The sequence below is a fragment of the Somniosus microcephalus genome, chromosome 31, assembly GCF_052327205.1.
Source record: "Somniosus microcephalus isolate GS21.2 chromosome 31, FLI_Smic_1.0, whole genome shotgun sequence".
Taxonomy (NCBI): Eukaryota; Metazoa; Chordata; class Chondrichthyes; order Squaliformes; family Somniosidae; genus Somniosus; species Somniosus microcephalus.
The window spans coordinates 27,624,359-27,642,075 of NC_141017.1; the positions used below are offsets into that span (position 1 = coordinate 27,624,359).

General features: G+C 48.5%; 1 protein-coding gene across 1 annotated transcript in view; it reads right to left on the reverse strand.

The window, feature by feature from the left end:
* elavl3 (ELAV like neuron-specific RNA binding protein 3) overlaps positions 1-730 on the reverse strand; it is a 124,551-nt gene extending 123,821 nt beyond the window's left edge. The window contains exon 1 of the mRNA XM_085971677.1: positions 404-730. Coding sequence (XP_085827803.1) covers positions 404-412 — 9 coding nt within the window. The 5' untranslated portion in view covers positions 413-730. The remainder of the gene's footprint in view (positions 1-403) is intronic.
* Between the last annotated feature and the right edge of the window lie 16,987 nt (positions 731-17,717).

Consider the following 17,717-nt stretch of genomic DNA (forward strand, 5'->3'; position numbering starts at 1 on the left):
CACAGCAACAGAAAAAAAAAAAGCCGGCGGTATCTCCGTCGCAAAGGTGCTACCGAGGCGCAGCATCGAGTCTCTGCGAGGCACTACTCGGGCCAATTGGGGAGGGGGGTTGGCAGCGGCGGGGGGGTGGGGGAGGTTCACCATAGCCTCATTGCCCTCCGCGCGTCCCGTGTCCTTGGAGAGCAGAGACCCACCCAGCTGTCTCCGAGGAGGGGAGAGGGAGAGAGAGAGAGAGAGAGAGAGAGAGCGGAGCCATTTTACATAAGAAACACACACAAAAGCCTTCTTAAACACATCTTAGAAGCAGTGCCACAGGAACAAAAGACAAGAAAGGGAAGGAAAGAACAGGGAGGGTCAAAGCGCCAAGGCAAGAAGAGGAAAGAAAAAAAAACCAAATACCTACAGTGACCATTCTTAATGTGCAGAGAGGCGATTTCTTTAAGTCCGATACAGCTTTGAATCTTCTTGGCAAAAAAAAAATATATGTACAGGAGGAGCACAGTTGTTAAGGTCTTAATTTCTCTTCTGTCTTCAAGAGGAGGTTTCCAATGGGCATGAAGTATTGCACACAGGCGCGTGCGTGCACACGACGCATACACACACACACGCGCGCACACTCACACTCACTCACACACTCACACACACACACACACAAAACAAAAAAAATGAAGAGGCTGGGATGCTGATAGTCCCTACACCCGGTTCTGCTGCTGCTGCCGCTGCCCTCGAGGTTTATGCTGAATGGCTCTGCAGAGTTGCTCCCGCACTCTTTATGTGCCCATCTGTTAGGGGAGGGGAAGCGTGGCGCCTGATTGGCTGCCGCCTCACGGAGGCAGCAGTGACGCCACCTGCCTTTAGCATTCACTACCCCTCCCCGGCACCCTCCCTCCCCTGCCTCCGACCCCAGCTGATTTATGGAGTATGCAGTCGCTTTTTTTTTCACCTGCAGTGTGTGAGCTTAGAGTTCTTTTTGTGTGTGTGTGTGTGTGTGTGTGTGTGTGGCTCTGCATCGTGTGTGTGTGTTTCAATATATGTTCGCGAAAGGAAATTTTCACGTTTTATTCAAATAAACACCCCCCCCTCCCACTTTGCCTCCCTGTGAAACAGGGCGTCGCAATTATTCGGCCAGCACCTAAAAGGGCCGTGACGGGATTTATTTTCCGCGATCGGAACCCTCCCCAGGCAGAAATATGCGTCAATAATTTGGGAGATGGCGGGGGCGCCCCTTCAGCGAGGAGGACGCCAAGCGGTTAAGATTTACACAGTTTTGAGGGCTTCCAATTTTCGCCTGCTCTGAGCTTGGACGAGCTGCCTGGGCCCTCGGAATACGCTAACGGAGAGTCGGCGTGCGACTCAAGCGCAAGGGGAGTTGCCTTGCCGTCGGGGACCGCTTGATCCCCAGAATCACTTCACTGCAACACGCCTCAGCCGCAGGACCTCAGAGTAATTGACTGCAACTCGCTGCTCAATAAGCTCTCACTGATAACGGCGCAACAGTTGGGCTTTTTTTTCTTCCTGTTGGTGCACGGGTGCTGCTGTCTATCGAGGGCGGCGCGCTCGCGATCGCTGTCCGAACTGTCGGCTGTTGCCCGTGTTAGGAATGGGCTCCCTCCCGCACCCCATTGAACGAAGCCACCCCATCAAGTCAAACGCGCCCATCCCAAGTAGTGTTGCCAACCCCTCCAGGATTGTCCGGGAGTCTCCAGGAATTAAAGATTGATCTCCCGTGCACGGCTGCAAGCAAAACCCAGGAGAATAATCGGTGGGACATTAAGAAAAATGTGGTTTTTTTTGTTTCGTTTTCTCTGAACACTTTTTGTTTATCAGTGATAAGAATATTGGAGACGGTGGGATACAAAAGGCTGTTTGGCCAGGCAGGGCGGTTTGGAGGCCGGAGGTCATGTGATGAAACCTCCAGCCATACATCCAATCAGAGTTGGCCACCCTAATCCCGTGCAGTGTGATTTTTAGGGCTGTGATTTGATCTCAGGCCAGTTCTAAAACTTCACTGCTGTGATTTGACATCATCAAATTCCTTTAATGAGATCGGGGGCCTTATAATCACCACCCAGGCAGCCACTACCAATGACTTGCACGCTGTTCCTTGATAAACTTGTGGCGACGTCGTGCCCATTAGTGATGCGCAGGGCAGCACGCGGCTATGATGTGGTGTGAACGGGCAGTGGATGTTTGTGCGGAGATTGCCTTCAGCGACAGAACCTAACCAGCCTTAAAAAAACACCCATCACTGTTCAACCTTACGCTGAATATCTGTGTGTAATATTTCAAAAAAAAAACTCCATGTCTTGCTTTGTTACAGATCTTAAAAAAAAAATCTTAAAATACAGGTTGGGTCCGAGCTGCAACCTGAAACTGGTGGCAACCATCCAACCTGTAAAGATCTCTGACCAAAAAACAATTGAACTCTGATTGACCTGACCCGTGTTTACTTAACACCAATTTAGACTTTGTGATCTAATGGGACAAAACCACAGTAGCAAAATAATACTTTGTACATTACATGGCATTACGTTCCTGTCCTTATAAGTGTTGATTCTTTCAAATGCATATTAGATAGATTTCTTTCTGAAAATAACATTTTGGAATACAGTACATGTGTCAGCCAGTGGCTCAGTGGGTTGCACCCTCGCCTCTGGGTCAGAAGGTTGTAGAGGAGTGGACCAGGGTGTCGGGGTGAGTATTTCCAGCATTTTCTGTTTTTATATCAGATTTCCAGCATCCGCAGTATTTTGCTTTTACATAAACTAGGCTTGTACTCCATGGAATATAGAAGGTTAAAGGGATGATTTGATTGAGGTTTTTAAGATTTTGAAAGGAATTGATAGGCTAAATAAAGAGAAACGTTTTTTCCTCTGGTGGGAGGAGTCCAGGACAACCTTAAAATCAGAGCCGGGCCATTCCGAAGGGACGTTAGGAAACACTTCTTCATGCAAAGGGTGGTAGAAGTGTGGAACTCTGTCCCACAAAAAGCAGTGGGCGCTAGCTCAATTAATCATTTTAAATCTGAGCTTGATAGATTCCTGCTAGACAAGGCTAGACACGGTGGCATAGTGGTTAGCACTGTTGCCTCACAGCGCCAGGGACCCGGGTTCGAATCCGGCCTCGGGTGACTGTCTGTGTGGAGTTTGCACATTCTCCCCGTGTTTGCGTGGGTTTCCTCCGGGTGCTCCGGTTTCCTCCCACAGTCCAAAGATGTGCGGGTTAGGTTGGTTGGCTATGATAAATTGACCCTTAGTGTTAGGGGGATTAAATACGTGGGGTTACGGGGATAGGGTGGGATGTGTCGGTGCAGGCTCGATGGGCCGAAATGGCCTCTATCTGCACTGTGGGGTTTCTGTGATTGATTTCTGTGATTGATTGATATGGAGCCAAGGCAGTAGAGGGAGTTAGGATACAGATCAGCCATGATTCCATTGAATGGTGGAACAGTCTCGATGAACTGAATGGCCTCCTCCTGTTCCCATGTTCCTATAAACCCAATCATATCTTCACCCAACATCATCACGCGTGCAGCAGGAATCATTGGGTAATGATCAGGAGTGAGAACTCCGATTGATTTCTCTGTTCCCAACCCCAAGATAACCATCATTTAAACACTCAAGGCTGCTACCTTGATATCATGCCGTGTGTGTGTGTGTCTTTTTCTTAATACTAGCAAAACTCAAGTGGCATTGCTCATCGTTACACAATGACATATGGAATAATGTATTATCCTGCTACTAAGAGCTGTGTGGAACTTGTGTATCTCTTTAAAGCCATGAGATGGGACTACAGTGCAGACACATCCTGAGGTCAATTAGTGACTAAATGCACTTAAGACATAAGAATTAGGAGCAGGAGTCGGCCATTTGGCCCCTCGAGCCTGCTCTGCCATCCAATAAGATCATGGCTGATCTTCGAACTCAACTCCACTTTCCCGCCGAATCTCCAAATCCCTTAATTACCCTAGTCCAAATATCTGTCTGTCTTAGCCTTGAATATACTCAACGATTCAGCACCCACAGCCCTCTGGAGTAGAGAATTCCAAAGATTCACAACCCTCCGAGTAAAGAAATTCCTCCTTATCTCGGTCTTAAATGGCCGACCCCTTATCCTGAGACTAAGCCCCCTAATTCTAGACTCCCCAGCCAGGGGAAACAACCTCTCAGCATCTAGCCTGTGAATCCCCTCAGAATCTTATATATTTCAATGAGACCACCTCTCATTCTTCTAAACTCCAGTGAGTACAGGCCCAATCTACTCAATGCACATGTCAAGTCTTACATTAAAAGAATTTCTATAGCGCCATTCACAACTACCGGACGTTCCAAAGCGCTTTACAGCCAATGAAGTACTTTTTGAAGTGTAGTCACTGTTGTAATGTGGGAAACGCGGCAGCCAATTTGCGCACAGCAAGCTCCCACAAACAGCAATGTGATAATGACCAGATCATCTGTTTTTAGTGATGTTGATTGAGAGATAAATGTTGGCCCGGGACACCGGGGAGAACGCCCCCTCCTCTTCTTCGAAATAGTGCCATGGGATCTTTTACATCCACCTGAGAGAGCAGACGGGGCCTCGGTTTATCCGAAAGACGGCACCACCGACAGTGCAGCACCCCACCCCCTCAGTACTGCACTGGGAGTGTCTGCTCCTCTACTCCATTTAGACACTCATTTTCCAAGGAGTGTGTGGCCTCCTTATTCTTCCTACCAAAATGTACCACCTCACACGTATCTATATTGAAGTTCATTTTCCAATTACACGCCCATTCAGCAAGTTTATTAATGTCTTCCTGTATTTTGTCGCAGTCCTCCTCTCTATTAACTACACCCCCCCCCCCCAATTTGGTGCCGTCCACAAATTTTGAAATTGTACTTCCGATTTCCAAGTCCAAATCGTTTATGTAAATTGTGAACACCAGTGGTCCCAGCACCGATCCCTGTGGAACACCACGTCCCACCTTATGCCAGTCTGAGTAGCTACCCTTAACCCCCTACTCTCTGTTTTCTGTTTTGTAGCCAGCCTGTTATCCATTCTGCCACTTGTCCCCTGACCCCACATGTTATAGAAACATAGAAGATAGGAGCAGGAGTAGGCCATTCGGCCCCTCGAGCCTGCTCTGCCATTTAATGAGATCATGGCTGATCATCCAAATTCAGTACCCTGTCCCTGCTTTCTCCCCATATCCCTTGATCCCTTTAGCCTCAAGAAATATATCCAACTCCTTCTTGAATATATTTAATTAATTGGCCTCAACTGCCCTGTGTGGCAGAGAATTCCACAGGTTCACCACTCTCTGGGTGAAGAAATTCCTCCTCATCTCAGTCCTAAATGGCTTACCCCTTACCCTTAGACCCTGGTTCTGGACTCCCCGACCATCGGGAACATCCTTCCTGCATCTAATCTGTCTAGTCCTGTTAGAATTTTATAAGTTTCAATGAGATCCCCTCTCATTCTTCTAAACTCCAGCGAGTATAAGCCCAATCAACCCAATCTTTCCTCATACGTCATTCCTGCCATCCCAGGTATCAGTCTGGTGAATCTTCGCTGCACTCCCTCCATGGCAAGAACACCCTTCCTCAGATAAGGCGACCAAAACTGCACACAATACTCAATGCCACTGGACTAGTAATCCAGAGAACATCAGTTCAAATCCCACAATAGCAGTTTGAGAATTTGAATTCACTTACAAATAGAAAATTGAATCGGAGTTGGTATCAGTAACAGTGGCCATGAAGCTGTCTGATTGTTGTAAAAACCCAACTGGTTCACTAATGTCCTTTAGGGAAGGAAATCCGTCGTCCTTGCCTAGTCTGGCCTATATGTGACTCCAGTCCCACACCAACGTGCTTGACTCTTAACTGTCCTTTGACGTAGCCCAGCGAGCCACTCAGTTGAACTGCTACAAAGAATAAGAACAATAAAACTGGATGGACCACTTGGCTGCGAATTAGAACACGACAAAGGCACACCCAGCCCAGTCAATTGGCAAAGTCGTCCTCACGAACATCTGGGGGCTGGTGCTGATGTTGGGAGAGCTATCCCACGGACTAGTCAAGTAACAGGCTGACTTCTTTGAAACCAAACCCACGACCTGCACCACCTTAAAGGATAAGGGCAGCAGGTGCATGGAAACACCATCGCCTCCAATTTTCCTTCCAAGTCAGACCCTAGGAGGCAGCCTCAGGATAAGGGGTCGGCCATTTAAGACTGAGATGAGGGGAAATTTCTTCGCTCAGAGGGTTGTGACTCTTTTGGATTCTCTGCCCCAGAGGGCTGTGGATGCTGAGTCGTTGAGCATATTGGGCTGATAAGTGGCAGGTAACATTCGCACCACAGAAATGCCAGGCAATGACTATCTCCAACAAGAGAGAGAATAACCACCGCCCCTTGACATTCAACGGCATTACCATCGCCGAATCCCCCACCATCAATATCCTGGGTGTCACCATTGACCAGAAACTTAACTGGACCAGCCACATAAATACTGTGGCAACAAGAGCAGGTCAGAGGCTAGGTATTCTGCGGCGAGTGTCTCACCTCCTGACTCCCCAAAATCTTTCCACCATCTACAAGGCACAGGTAAGGAGTGTGATGGAATACTCTCCACTTTCCTGGATGAGTGCAGCTCCAACAACACTCAAGAAGCTCGACACCATCCAGGACAAAGCAGCCCGCTTGATTGGCACCCCATCCACCACCTTAAACATTCACTCCCTCCACCACTGGCGTACCGTGGCTGCAGTGTGTACCATCTACAAGATGCACTGCAGCAACTCGCCGAGGCTTCTTCGGCAGCACCTCCCAAACCCGTGACCTCTACCACCTAGAAGGACAAGGGCAGCAGGCGCATGGGAACACCACCACCTCCAAGTTCCCCTCCAAGTCACACACCATCCTGACTTAGAAGTATATCGTCGATCCTTCATCATCGCTGGATCAAAATCCTGGAACTCCCTCCCTAACAGCACTGTGGGAGCACCTTCACCACACGGACTGCAGCGGTTCAAGAAGGCGGCTCACCACCACCTTCTCAAGGGTGATTAGGGATGGGCAATAAATGCAGGCTTTGCCAGTGACGCCCACATCCCATAAACGAATAGTTAAAAAAATGTTCAAGGCTGAGATAGATTTTTGGACTCTAGGGGAATCAAGGGGTATGGGGATCGGGCGGGAAAGTGGAGTTGAGGTCGAAGATCAACCATGATCTCATTGAATGGCGGAGCAGGCTCGAGGGGCCGAATGGCCGACTCCTGCTCCTAATTCTTATGCCCTTATGTTCTTACCCCATCCCAACTTGGACGTATATCAGCCGTTCCTTCATCATCACTGGGTCAAAATCCTGTAACTCCCTACCGAACAGCACTGTGGGAGTACCTTCACCACATGGACTGCAGCGGTTCAAGAAGGCGGCTCGCCGCCACCTTCTCAAGGGCAGCTAGGGCAGGGTGTAAGGAGGACTGGGAGTGAATGGCACAGGGTGTCCATTCTTGCATTATGATATAATCTACCTACCTTGGTGGATCACTGGTTTATGGAGAGGCCGAGTTACTTCGCAGAACTGCACAGCAACCTAGCCTCCCGTAATCTCGCAATGATGTCACTTGGACTGCTGCCAAATTCAGGGAAATTTCCATCTCCTTGGGCCAACTGATTTTGTTTGTTTCAACTCACATATTATGTCACTTAAGTAATCACGAATATAACAGTAACAAGCTATGAAAATACTGGGAATAGCTATTAAATGAGACATCTAAAATAGAATTCAGTTAAAAGACCTAACATGTGATCCTTGTTCCTCCTATTCACAATCTGCTATTCACTCCATCTCATTCCCTCCCTGTCCCATTCCCTTCCTGTCCCATTCTCTCCCTGTCCCATGCACTCCCTGTCCCATTCTCTCCCTGTCCCATTCCCTCCCTGTCCCATTCTCTCCCTGTCCCATTCCCTCCCTGTCCCATTCTCTCTCTGTCACATTCCCTCCATCCCATTCCCTCCATCCCATTCACTCCATCTCATTCCCTCTCTGTCCCATTCTCTCCCTGTCCCATTCTCTCCCTGTCCCATTCTCTCCCTGTCCCACTCTCTCCCTGTCCCACTCTCTCCCTGTCCCATTCTCTCCCTGTCCCATTCTCTCCCTGTCCCACTCTCTCCCTGTCCCATTCTCTCTCTGTCCCATTCTCTCCCTGTCCCATTCCCTGTCCCATTCTCTCCCTGTCCCATTCTCTCCCTGTCCCATGCACTCCCTGTCCCATTCACTCCCTGTCCCAGGCTCTCCCTGTCCCATTCTCTCCCTGTCCCACTCTCTCTCTGTCCCATTCTCTCCCTGTCCCATTCTCTTCCTGTCCCATTCTCTCCCTGTCCCATGCTCTCCCTGTCCCATTCTCTCCCTGTCCCATTCTCTCCCTGTCCCATTCTCTCCCTGTCCCACTCTCTCCCTGTCCCACTCTCTCCCTGTCCCATTCTCTCCCTGTCCCATTCTCTCCCTGTCCCATTCTCTCCCTGTCCCATGCTCTCCCTGTCCCACTCTCTCCCTGTCCCAGGCTCTCCCTGTCCCATTCTCTCCCTGTCCCATGCACTCCCTGTCCCATTCTCTCCCTGTCCCATTCTCTCCCTGTCCCATTCTCTCCCTGTCCCATGCACTCCCTGTCCCATTCTCTCCCTGTCCCATTCTCTCCCTGTCCCATTCTCTCCCTGTCCCATGCACTCCCTGTCCCATTCTCTCCCTGTCCCATTCTCTCCCTGTCCCATGCACTCCCTGTCCCATTCTCTCCCTGTCCCATTCTCTCCCTGTCCCATTCTCTCCCTGTCCCATGCACTCCCTGTCCCATTCGCCTGAGAGGGCAGACGGCGCCTCGGTTTAACGCCTCATTTGGATCTCTCCAGTTGAACAGCTAGCACCAGGCTTGGACGTAATGGGCTGTATGGCCTCTTTCCGTGTTGCAATTTCTATGATTCCTGAAGTAGATCCCAATAGGTTTCTTTTTGCCAGTGTGACAGGTCATGAAAACCCCTCTGCAAACATTATTACCCATCAAGAATGTGACCGAGCCTACAACTGTCAGTGAAGTAGGCTGTAACAATGGAATAAACATTGGCCAGGCAGTGTCTACATTATATATGGGTACCTGCTAATGATTTCAAGGCTACAGTCATGGGACTCCCCAACTAACCCCGCCCGGCAGAAACAAGGGGGTGGAGAGAGAATAAGCTGAGGATGAAGGAATCCAGCCTTGTAGCTCATCTCCGTGCACTCATTGTTTGTACAATAGACAGTCTCACCTGAGGGAATTCTTGGAGTGACTATTTCAGTACAGAAAATAAAATTGAAATGTAAAAAGGCACCAATCTGTTAGATTCGTATTTGTTAATGGACACATTTGCATTAACATCTGCTCTCACTCCCACTGCATATTTCACCAGAACACATAACAGAAGAGAACAATTGAGTGCCCCAAATCGGAAATGAAAACAGAGAATGCTGGAAATACACAGCAGGTAAAGAGTGAAGAGTTCTCTCCCTCTCTGACCCTCTCTCTCCTGCTCTCTCTCTCTTTCCCCCCTCTCTGTCTCCCTCTCCCTATCTCTCTCTGGTCCCCTCTCTCTCTCCCTCTCTCTCTCCCCCCTCTGTCTCTCCCTCTCGTCCCCCCCCCTTCTCTCTCTCTCCCCCTCTCTCTGGCTCTCTCCCTCTCTCTCTGGCTCTCCCTCTCTCTCCCCCCCCCGCCCCCCCCTCTCACTCTGGCTCTCTCCCTCTCTCTCTCTGGCTCTCTCCCTCTCTCTCTGGCTCTCTCCCCCTCTCTCTGACTTTCCATCTCTGGCATTCTCTCTCTCCCCCCTCTGTCTCCCTCTCCCTCCCTCTCTCTCTCTCTCTCTCTCCCTCTCTGTCTCTCTCTCCCCCCCCCCCCCCTCTCACTCTGGCTCTCTCCCTCTCTCTCTCTGGCTCTCTCCCTCTCTCTCTCTGGCTCTCTCCCTCTCTCTCTGGCTCTCCATCTCTCTCTCTCTGTCTCTGTCTCCCTCTCTCTCTGGCTCTCCCTCTCTCTCTCTGTCTCTGTCTCTGTCTCCCTCTCTCTCTGGCTCTCCCAATCCCTCGGACATTCCCTATCTCTGGTTTTCCCTCCCTTTCTGTCCTCTTTTTCCATCTCCTGTTGCATTTTACAACCTATAGACCTTGGCTTTACTTCACGATGCGCTGCCAGTATTCAAAAATCACCGCGACATTGCTATTACCTCCATCGCCACCCGACGGCAACAGGAACATTGATTTCAACTGGAGAAGGCAAAGGCTGAAAGTGTCCAAAATATAGGAGACCAAGTGTTGCAGTGGGTTAACATCCTGGCACGGAATTTGCTGGGACAACAATGGCGAGTTTAATGGCGCTCGCCGTTATTAATGTGTAAATTGGCCAGCAGCTTGTGGCGAGGAAGAGATACCCTGTGAGTTGCGAATCGCTACAAGGCGCTGGATGATTAGCGCCGTTAACTCGTGAAAACGGCTGCTCGCCCCCAACCTCCCTGTGAGTTTCAAGAAATTGTTGGATTTGCTCATTAATGGCCTATTAAACTAACCGCGGAGAGTTAGGGTTGGCGCTTAACAGCGTAAGGACCCTTTTAGGCCTGTATTCACCAGAGTTTAGAAGAATGAGAGGGGATCTCATTGAAACGTATAAAATTCTGAACGGGCTAGACAGACTGGATGCAGGGAGGATGTTTCCCCTGGCTGGGGGGTCTAGAACGAGGAGTCACAGTCTCAGGAAACGGGGTAGGACATTTAGGACTGAGAGGAGGAGAAATTTCTTCACTCAGAGGGTGGTGAACCTGTGGAATTCTCTACAACAGAAGGCTGTGGAGGCCAAGTCACTGAATATATTTAAGAAGGAGATAGATTTCTAGACACAAAAGGCATCAAGGGGTATGGGGAGAGAGCAGGAATATGGTATTGAGAGAGAGGATCAGCCATGACCGTGTTGAATGGCGGAGCAGGCTCGAAGGGCCGAATGGCCTACTCCTGCTCCTATTTTTCTGTTTCTATGTTTAGTGATAAGAATGTTCCTGCAATGCCACTCAACCTCTCTGGCCCAGAAAGGGAACAATTTAAATTGTGGAGTCTCATTTCTGCAGGTGGAAAATGAGAGGTATTTAAAATAAAAATTGTTTTTTTTTCTTTCTGTCCCTTTATTCTCTCTCTTAATCCAATCTTTCATGCCCTCTATTTCTCTTTCTGTACCTAATTTGTCTCTAATTCACCCGATTTCCTTCACCGTCGTTCCTCTGTTTCTTTATCCTTAAATCTCATTGGTTAAGGAGATAGACTGTTGGTCCCGCCGCTCACCGAGGTCCCAGGCGCTCCGCTGCCCTCGCCGCAACGCTATCGGCTCACAATTCCAGCAATTTGTGGCACAAACTCTTTTCGAGCTGAAGGATGAGGGAACAAGGCTGACCAACGGGGCACGCCACAGGATGCCCCACTTCAGCAAATTCCGGGCCGCAGTCCTTTCATCTCTGGGATCTGGGGTTTGAATTTACCCTGAGTGATGGACTGAAATTCCCTCTTTTCTGGTTTTAAAGGCTTCTATGTCAAGTCTCAATCCAACACCTCGTGACTCTATCTTGGCAACAGCGGACATTACATTTGCCACCTTACTCAGCCTGTTGTAGGAAATGGAGACTTGCCACGCTGCTGCTCTGCATCTAATTGTCCTCTACATGATCTAGGAGTGCTTGATGCTGTCATTGGGTGCTTGAACTGGCCCTGGGCACTTTCCCAATACTAATACTGAGCACCTTGATAGGCAAAACATTCATTCTAAAAGTTGCTTCATGACAAACACGAATTCTACAGTGAGCCACGCTCACAAGCAATTTGTTAGACTAGAATATGCAAATTGTAGCTTGCAGGTGGATGGACGGAGGCCAAGTTAATAGTGGATTCCTGCTCGCTCTCAATGAAAGCCTCCCATTGCAGTTAGAGACTTGCATTGGAGATGCACTGAGGGCGCGGTGATAAGGTGTTGTAGAAGTCTGAGGTCCATCTTTCCGGAGGCACATCGGCCACTTAGGTGCCCATTTTATGCCTGTAAAGCGCGCGCACAATCAACGAATTTCTATGCCTAGGGGTTTTCAAAAAGCAACTGGATGCTAACCTGGGAGGGTTAGGGTGCTAGAAGGATAAGCTTTGATGGACTGAATGGCCTATTCTCATACTTAAAAAAAAAGTGATCATTCCAGTTCAGCTTCAGGACATTGTTGGCCTGCAGATCCCTGACCCTCCAACTGTGTATCACACTGACAGGTGACCTGATGCTTGGATTTTCTGCTTTCACTTGTTTGTTGACGGTGCTCGGTCTTGCTGCTAATGTTTTACCTTCCATGGTAAACCAGACGAAATTGAAAAAGAAAAGACTTTGGAGAGACTGGTGGTGCAACATGCTGGGGCGGTGGTGAGCAGTGCCATAGAGTGCTGGGATCTGAGCTTGCACCTACGATTCCTCGTGTGTCAGCCTGTGGCTCAGTGGGCAGCACCCTCGCCACTGAGTCAGAAGATTGTGGGTTCAGAGTCCCCACTCCAGGGACTCGAGCACAAAAAATTAGGCTGACGCTCCCAGTGCAGTACTGAGGGAGTGCTGCACGGTCGGAGGTGCCGTCTTTTCGATGAGACTTTAAACCGAGGCCCCGTCTGCCCTCTCGGGTGGATGTAAAAGATCCCACGGCCACTATTTCGAAGAAGGACAGGGGAGTTCTCTCCGGTGTCCTGGGCCAATATTTGTCCCTCAATCAACATCACTAAAACAGATGATCTGGTCATTATCACGTTGCTGGCTGTGGGAGCTTGCTGTGCGCAAATTGGCTGGCATGTTTCCCACATTACAACACTTCAAAAATACTTCATTGGCTGTAAAGCGCTTTGGGACATCCTGAGGCCGTGAAAGGCGCTATAGAAATGCAAGTCTTTCTTTTTTCTTTTTTACGTAGTGAGCTCCTCAACTCGGCCTTTCTGTTGTAGAGAGCGACTGAGTGAAGGTCAAACGGCCCCGCGAAGAGGATGCTCAGCAAAGACAACGAGCTTCCCCAAAAGAGAGGTACAGTTGAAGGGGCTCGTTGCCCTCCGCTAATCTCTCGCACCTATTAGTGGCCTGCTGCTTAGTGAATCTGGCAGAGTACTGGACACCTGGGCTACTTAATGAGTTCAGGGTACGGGGTGTGCAGTGGTCGTGTACACATAAAACTCTGCCCAAATTCATTCAGCCAAATACTCTTGTGGGAGTAAATTGCAGGAGTCCCAAGGTGTGCCTAGATTTTGAGGACCTACGCAAGAAGATTGTACAGCAAGCCTTTTCCCTGCAATTTATTCCTCAGTTTCCCATTCATATAATCTTGGTGGATGTGCCCCTTTTATGATTTCATTTGGAGGAACACCTCTAGATATTAAAGTGCAAAATTTTTGACAACAGCCTGTGCACCTACAAAGTGTCGTTTGGAGGGTGATTTAACTATGGGAGACTAGTTGCCTGCAGACTGTCGAAACACAATGTTCCAGTTGTCAACACGGCTCTCTACTTCATAGATCAGCATAAAAGGCACATCACCATCTCCCGGATGCTTTGTTGGATCCCCAGCTGACCTTTCTGCACGAGGCAGACATCCAGACATGAGAAGGCGCAGGGCTGAATTAACAGACAGTGCTGGACCTCGAAAATGAGTTGAAGTGGTATCTGGGTTCCAGCACTCTCTGTAGCCATGTCCTGATTAAAGATGAAAAGGTCACGCCAGCATTGACCTTTAGTACCTCATGGCTCATTTCAGATATTTGAGGTGGGGGATGGCGGGTGGGGGCGGGGAGGGAAGCGAACTGTATTTGGCAACATCTCAGCATCCATGTCGCGGCCTGTGTGGGTTTTTTTATTCGTTCCGGAATGTGACTGTCGCTGGCAAGGCCAGCATTTATTGCCCATCCCCCAATTGCCCTCGAGAAGGTTTTTCTTCAGTGCACCATTAATCCTTGGAGGTGCAAGGTCTTGCTGGCCGGTTCCTTCGGACAGTACAGAGGTGACTCCAAGCTCAGGCTTGCTTTCCAACATGTCATGGTTTGCTAAATGTCCTGGGACCAATAGATTGCACACTAATAGCTGTCTGTCCTCCTTGCCCATAAGGGCATCTTTCAGAATAGGAAACAATTCCTTGCCATGACTGGCCAGCTAAATTGTAACGTGGTATAAAGCCTCGCTTCTTATCTTGAGCGGGCTCCATCTCCTCCTCCTGGTGGCTTTCTCAGAGTTGGGTGGTCCTCTGGTGGTGACAACAAGACAGTTTTTCCTTTTCATTTCACGCTCTGGGTCACTCTACTTCATGCTGATTCATTCTGTATCTGTCAGTCTCTGGTGCTGTGTGTGAGAGTGGGTTTCATTCTGCATCTCAGTCTGTGGTACAGTGTGTGAGAGTGGGTTTCATTCTGCATCTCAGTCTGTGGTACAGTGTGTGAGAGTGGGTTTCATTCTGCATCTCAGTCTGTGGTACAGTGTGTGAGAGTGGGTTTCATTCTGCATCTCAGTCTGTGGTACAGTGTGTGAGAGTGGGTTTCATTCTGCATCTCAGTCTGTGGTACAGTGTGTGAGAGTGGGTTTCATTCTGTATCTCTTAATCTGTGGTATTGTGTGTGAGTGTGGGATACTATAGGAATTAAACTACCTGCTGTGCAGGATATCTACCCCGAGAGGTGCCGGGGGAAGGCCCTGAGAATCATCAAAGACACGAGCCACCCCAGCCACAACCTCTTCGCCCTCCTAGTAAAAATCAACATTTCATTGTGCAGTACACACGTTTGCTGCATATATGACAAATAAAATTGAATTGAATTGAATTGCTTCCAGCCAATGATGGATGCTTTTCCTCGAGAAACCGTACTATCATCTGGGAAACTGTCTTACCAAATGGTCTCATGGGTTGCAAGCCGAGGGAGGTATCCATTGCCTTCCCCCCAGATGATCTAAACTTGGTGACTGCCAACCTTCTAAATGACCATAGTCTAGAAACAACATTGTGCGACATGATGGGACAAATGCTCAACACGTTTGTGTGAAATTATTTTGTTTGCTAAATAATGGATGTTATGTCTCATTTAAAATAAAAGGATTAATGTCTGTCAAAATGCAAACAAAGCATTGGGGCTCAGGAGTGGAATTCAAATGCAGCGAAATTATGTTAAACTTGTATAGAAACTCGGTTAGACCACACTTGGAGTACTGCGCACAGTTCTGGTCTCCATATTGCAAAAAGGATAGAGAGTGTCCTTGTCCACCAGTCACTAAAAGCAAACATGCAGGTGCAGCAAGCAGTTAGGAAGGCAAATGGTATATTGGCCTTCATTGCAAGAGGATTTGAGTACAGGAGCAAGGATGTCTTACTACAGTTATACAGGGCCTTGGTGAGACCACACCTGGAGTACTGTGTGTAGTTTTGGTCTCCTTATTTAAGAAAGGATATACTTGCCATAGAGGGAGTGCAGCAAAGGTTCACCAGACTGATTCCTGGGATGGCAGGACTGTCGTATGAGGAGAGATTGGGTCGACTAGGCCTGTATTCACTAGAGTTTAGAAGAATGAGAGGGGATCTCATGAAACGTATAAAATTCTGATGGGGATAGATGGACTGGATGCAGGGAAGATGTTTTCCCCTGGCTGGGGGGTCTAGAACGAGGGGTCACAGTCTCAGGATACGGGGTAGGACATTTAGGACTGAGATGAGGAGAAATTTACTCACTCAGAGGGTGGTGAACCTGTGGAATTCTCTACCACAGAAGGCTGTGGAGGTCAAGTCACTGAATATATTTAAGAAGGAGATAGATAGATTTCTAGACACACAAGGCATCAAGGGATATGGGGAGGGAACAGGAATATGGTATTGAGATGGAGGATCAGCCATGATCATATTGAATGGCGGAGCAGGCTCGAAGGGCCGAATGGCCGACTCCTGCTCCTAGTTTTCTATGTTTCTATGTTTCTATGAGACACTGGAGAAGGTGCAAAAAAGATTTACATGGATGATACCAGAACTGAGAGTTTATAACTATCAGGAAAGATTGAACAGGCTGGGGCTCTTTTCTCTAGAAAGGAGAAGGCTGAGGGGTGACCTGATCGAGATCTTTAAAATTATGAAGATGTTTGATAGGGTAGGCATAGAGAAGATGTTCCCAATTGTGGGGGAGACCATAAATATAAGATAGTAATTAATAAATCCAATAGGGAATTCAGGAGAAACATCTTTACCCAGAGAGTGGTGAGAATGGGGAACTCGCTACCACAGGGAGTGGTGGAGGCGAATAGCATCGATGCATTTAAGGGGAAGCTCGATAAACACATAAAGGAGAAAGGAGTAGAAGGATATGCTGAGAGGGTGAGATGAAGAGGGGTGGGAGGAGGCTCGTGTGGAGCATAAACACCGGCACGGACAAGTTGGGCCTGTTTCTGTGCTGTACATTCGATGTAACATTATGTGAACATGTTGAGCACTTACACAGTGATGTTAAACAATCTCATTTCAAGGCTCACTTTTTTTTTGGTGGCTACTTTATACCTCCGTTCTCTTCAACTCAGCGACCTTGCTTAACAGCATTTCAGTGCGTAATGACGAAGAGAATATTTTATCCCTTCAAAAAAAAAATGTGTTTCGTTTCCTTCTCTCCGGAAGGCGTCAGCAGCCCTCAGCACCTCAGCTGAGTGGCCAAGTCTTCTTGTGTGAGCCTAGACCCTAAGTGGCGGGGTTGGAAGGGAGTGATATCATAGCCAAACCCCAAATCTTGCCCTCTCCTGATGGCTGCACACACTTACTCACTGGACAGCAGTGAACCCTGGATGATTATTCCACTCCCTAATTTAGGGGTACTGGACCCAATTATAACCCCCATCCAACCAACATGGCCAAAATGAGCTAACTCAGTAGAGGCCATGGAGCAAAGCTGGATGACTCGCGAGGCCACCACTTTGGCGCATGTATTCATTAGGTCACAGGAAGAGCTGATAAAGATCATTTGTCAGAAGGCCTGAGGATTATACTAGCCAGTACTGTCACTACGGAGCACAGTCATCAACAGTGAGCGACAATCATTGTCCCTCTGAGTCCCCCAGCGATGGGATGTCCAAACTGCAACCGATGGTCCACACGAAACCCTTGGAGCCCAGGCAACTCGCTCTCTACTTGCACTTACATTTCTTCTTTGCTGATTTGTCCTGTTTTAGGTTTTGTGGCCTGTTTTCACCCTTGTTTTCAAATCACTCCATGGCCTCACCCCTCCCTAACTCTCTAATCTCCTCCAGCCCTACAATCCCCTGCGATCTCTGCGCTCCACCAATTCTGGCCTCTTGAGCATCCCCGATTTTAATCGCTCCACCATTGGCAGCCGTGCCTTCAGCCGCCTGGGCCCTAAGCTCTGGAATTCCCTCCCTAAACACCTCCGCCTCTCCACCTCTCTCTCCTCCTTTAAGACGCTCCTTAAAACTTACCTCTTTGACCAAGCTTTCGGTCATTTGCCCTGATATCTTCTTATGTGGCTCGGTGTTAAATTTTGTTTGATAATCACTCCTGTGAAGTGCCTTGGGACGTTTTACTATGTTAAAGGCGCTATATAAATACAAGTTGTGGTTGGGTTTTACAAGGGTCATCCTTGGCATTAATAAATCCTAAATCAGAACACCAAGAGCTATTCGCATCGGCAGCTTGAAATC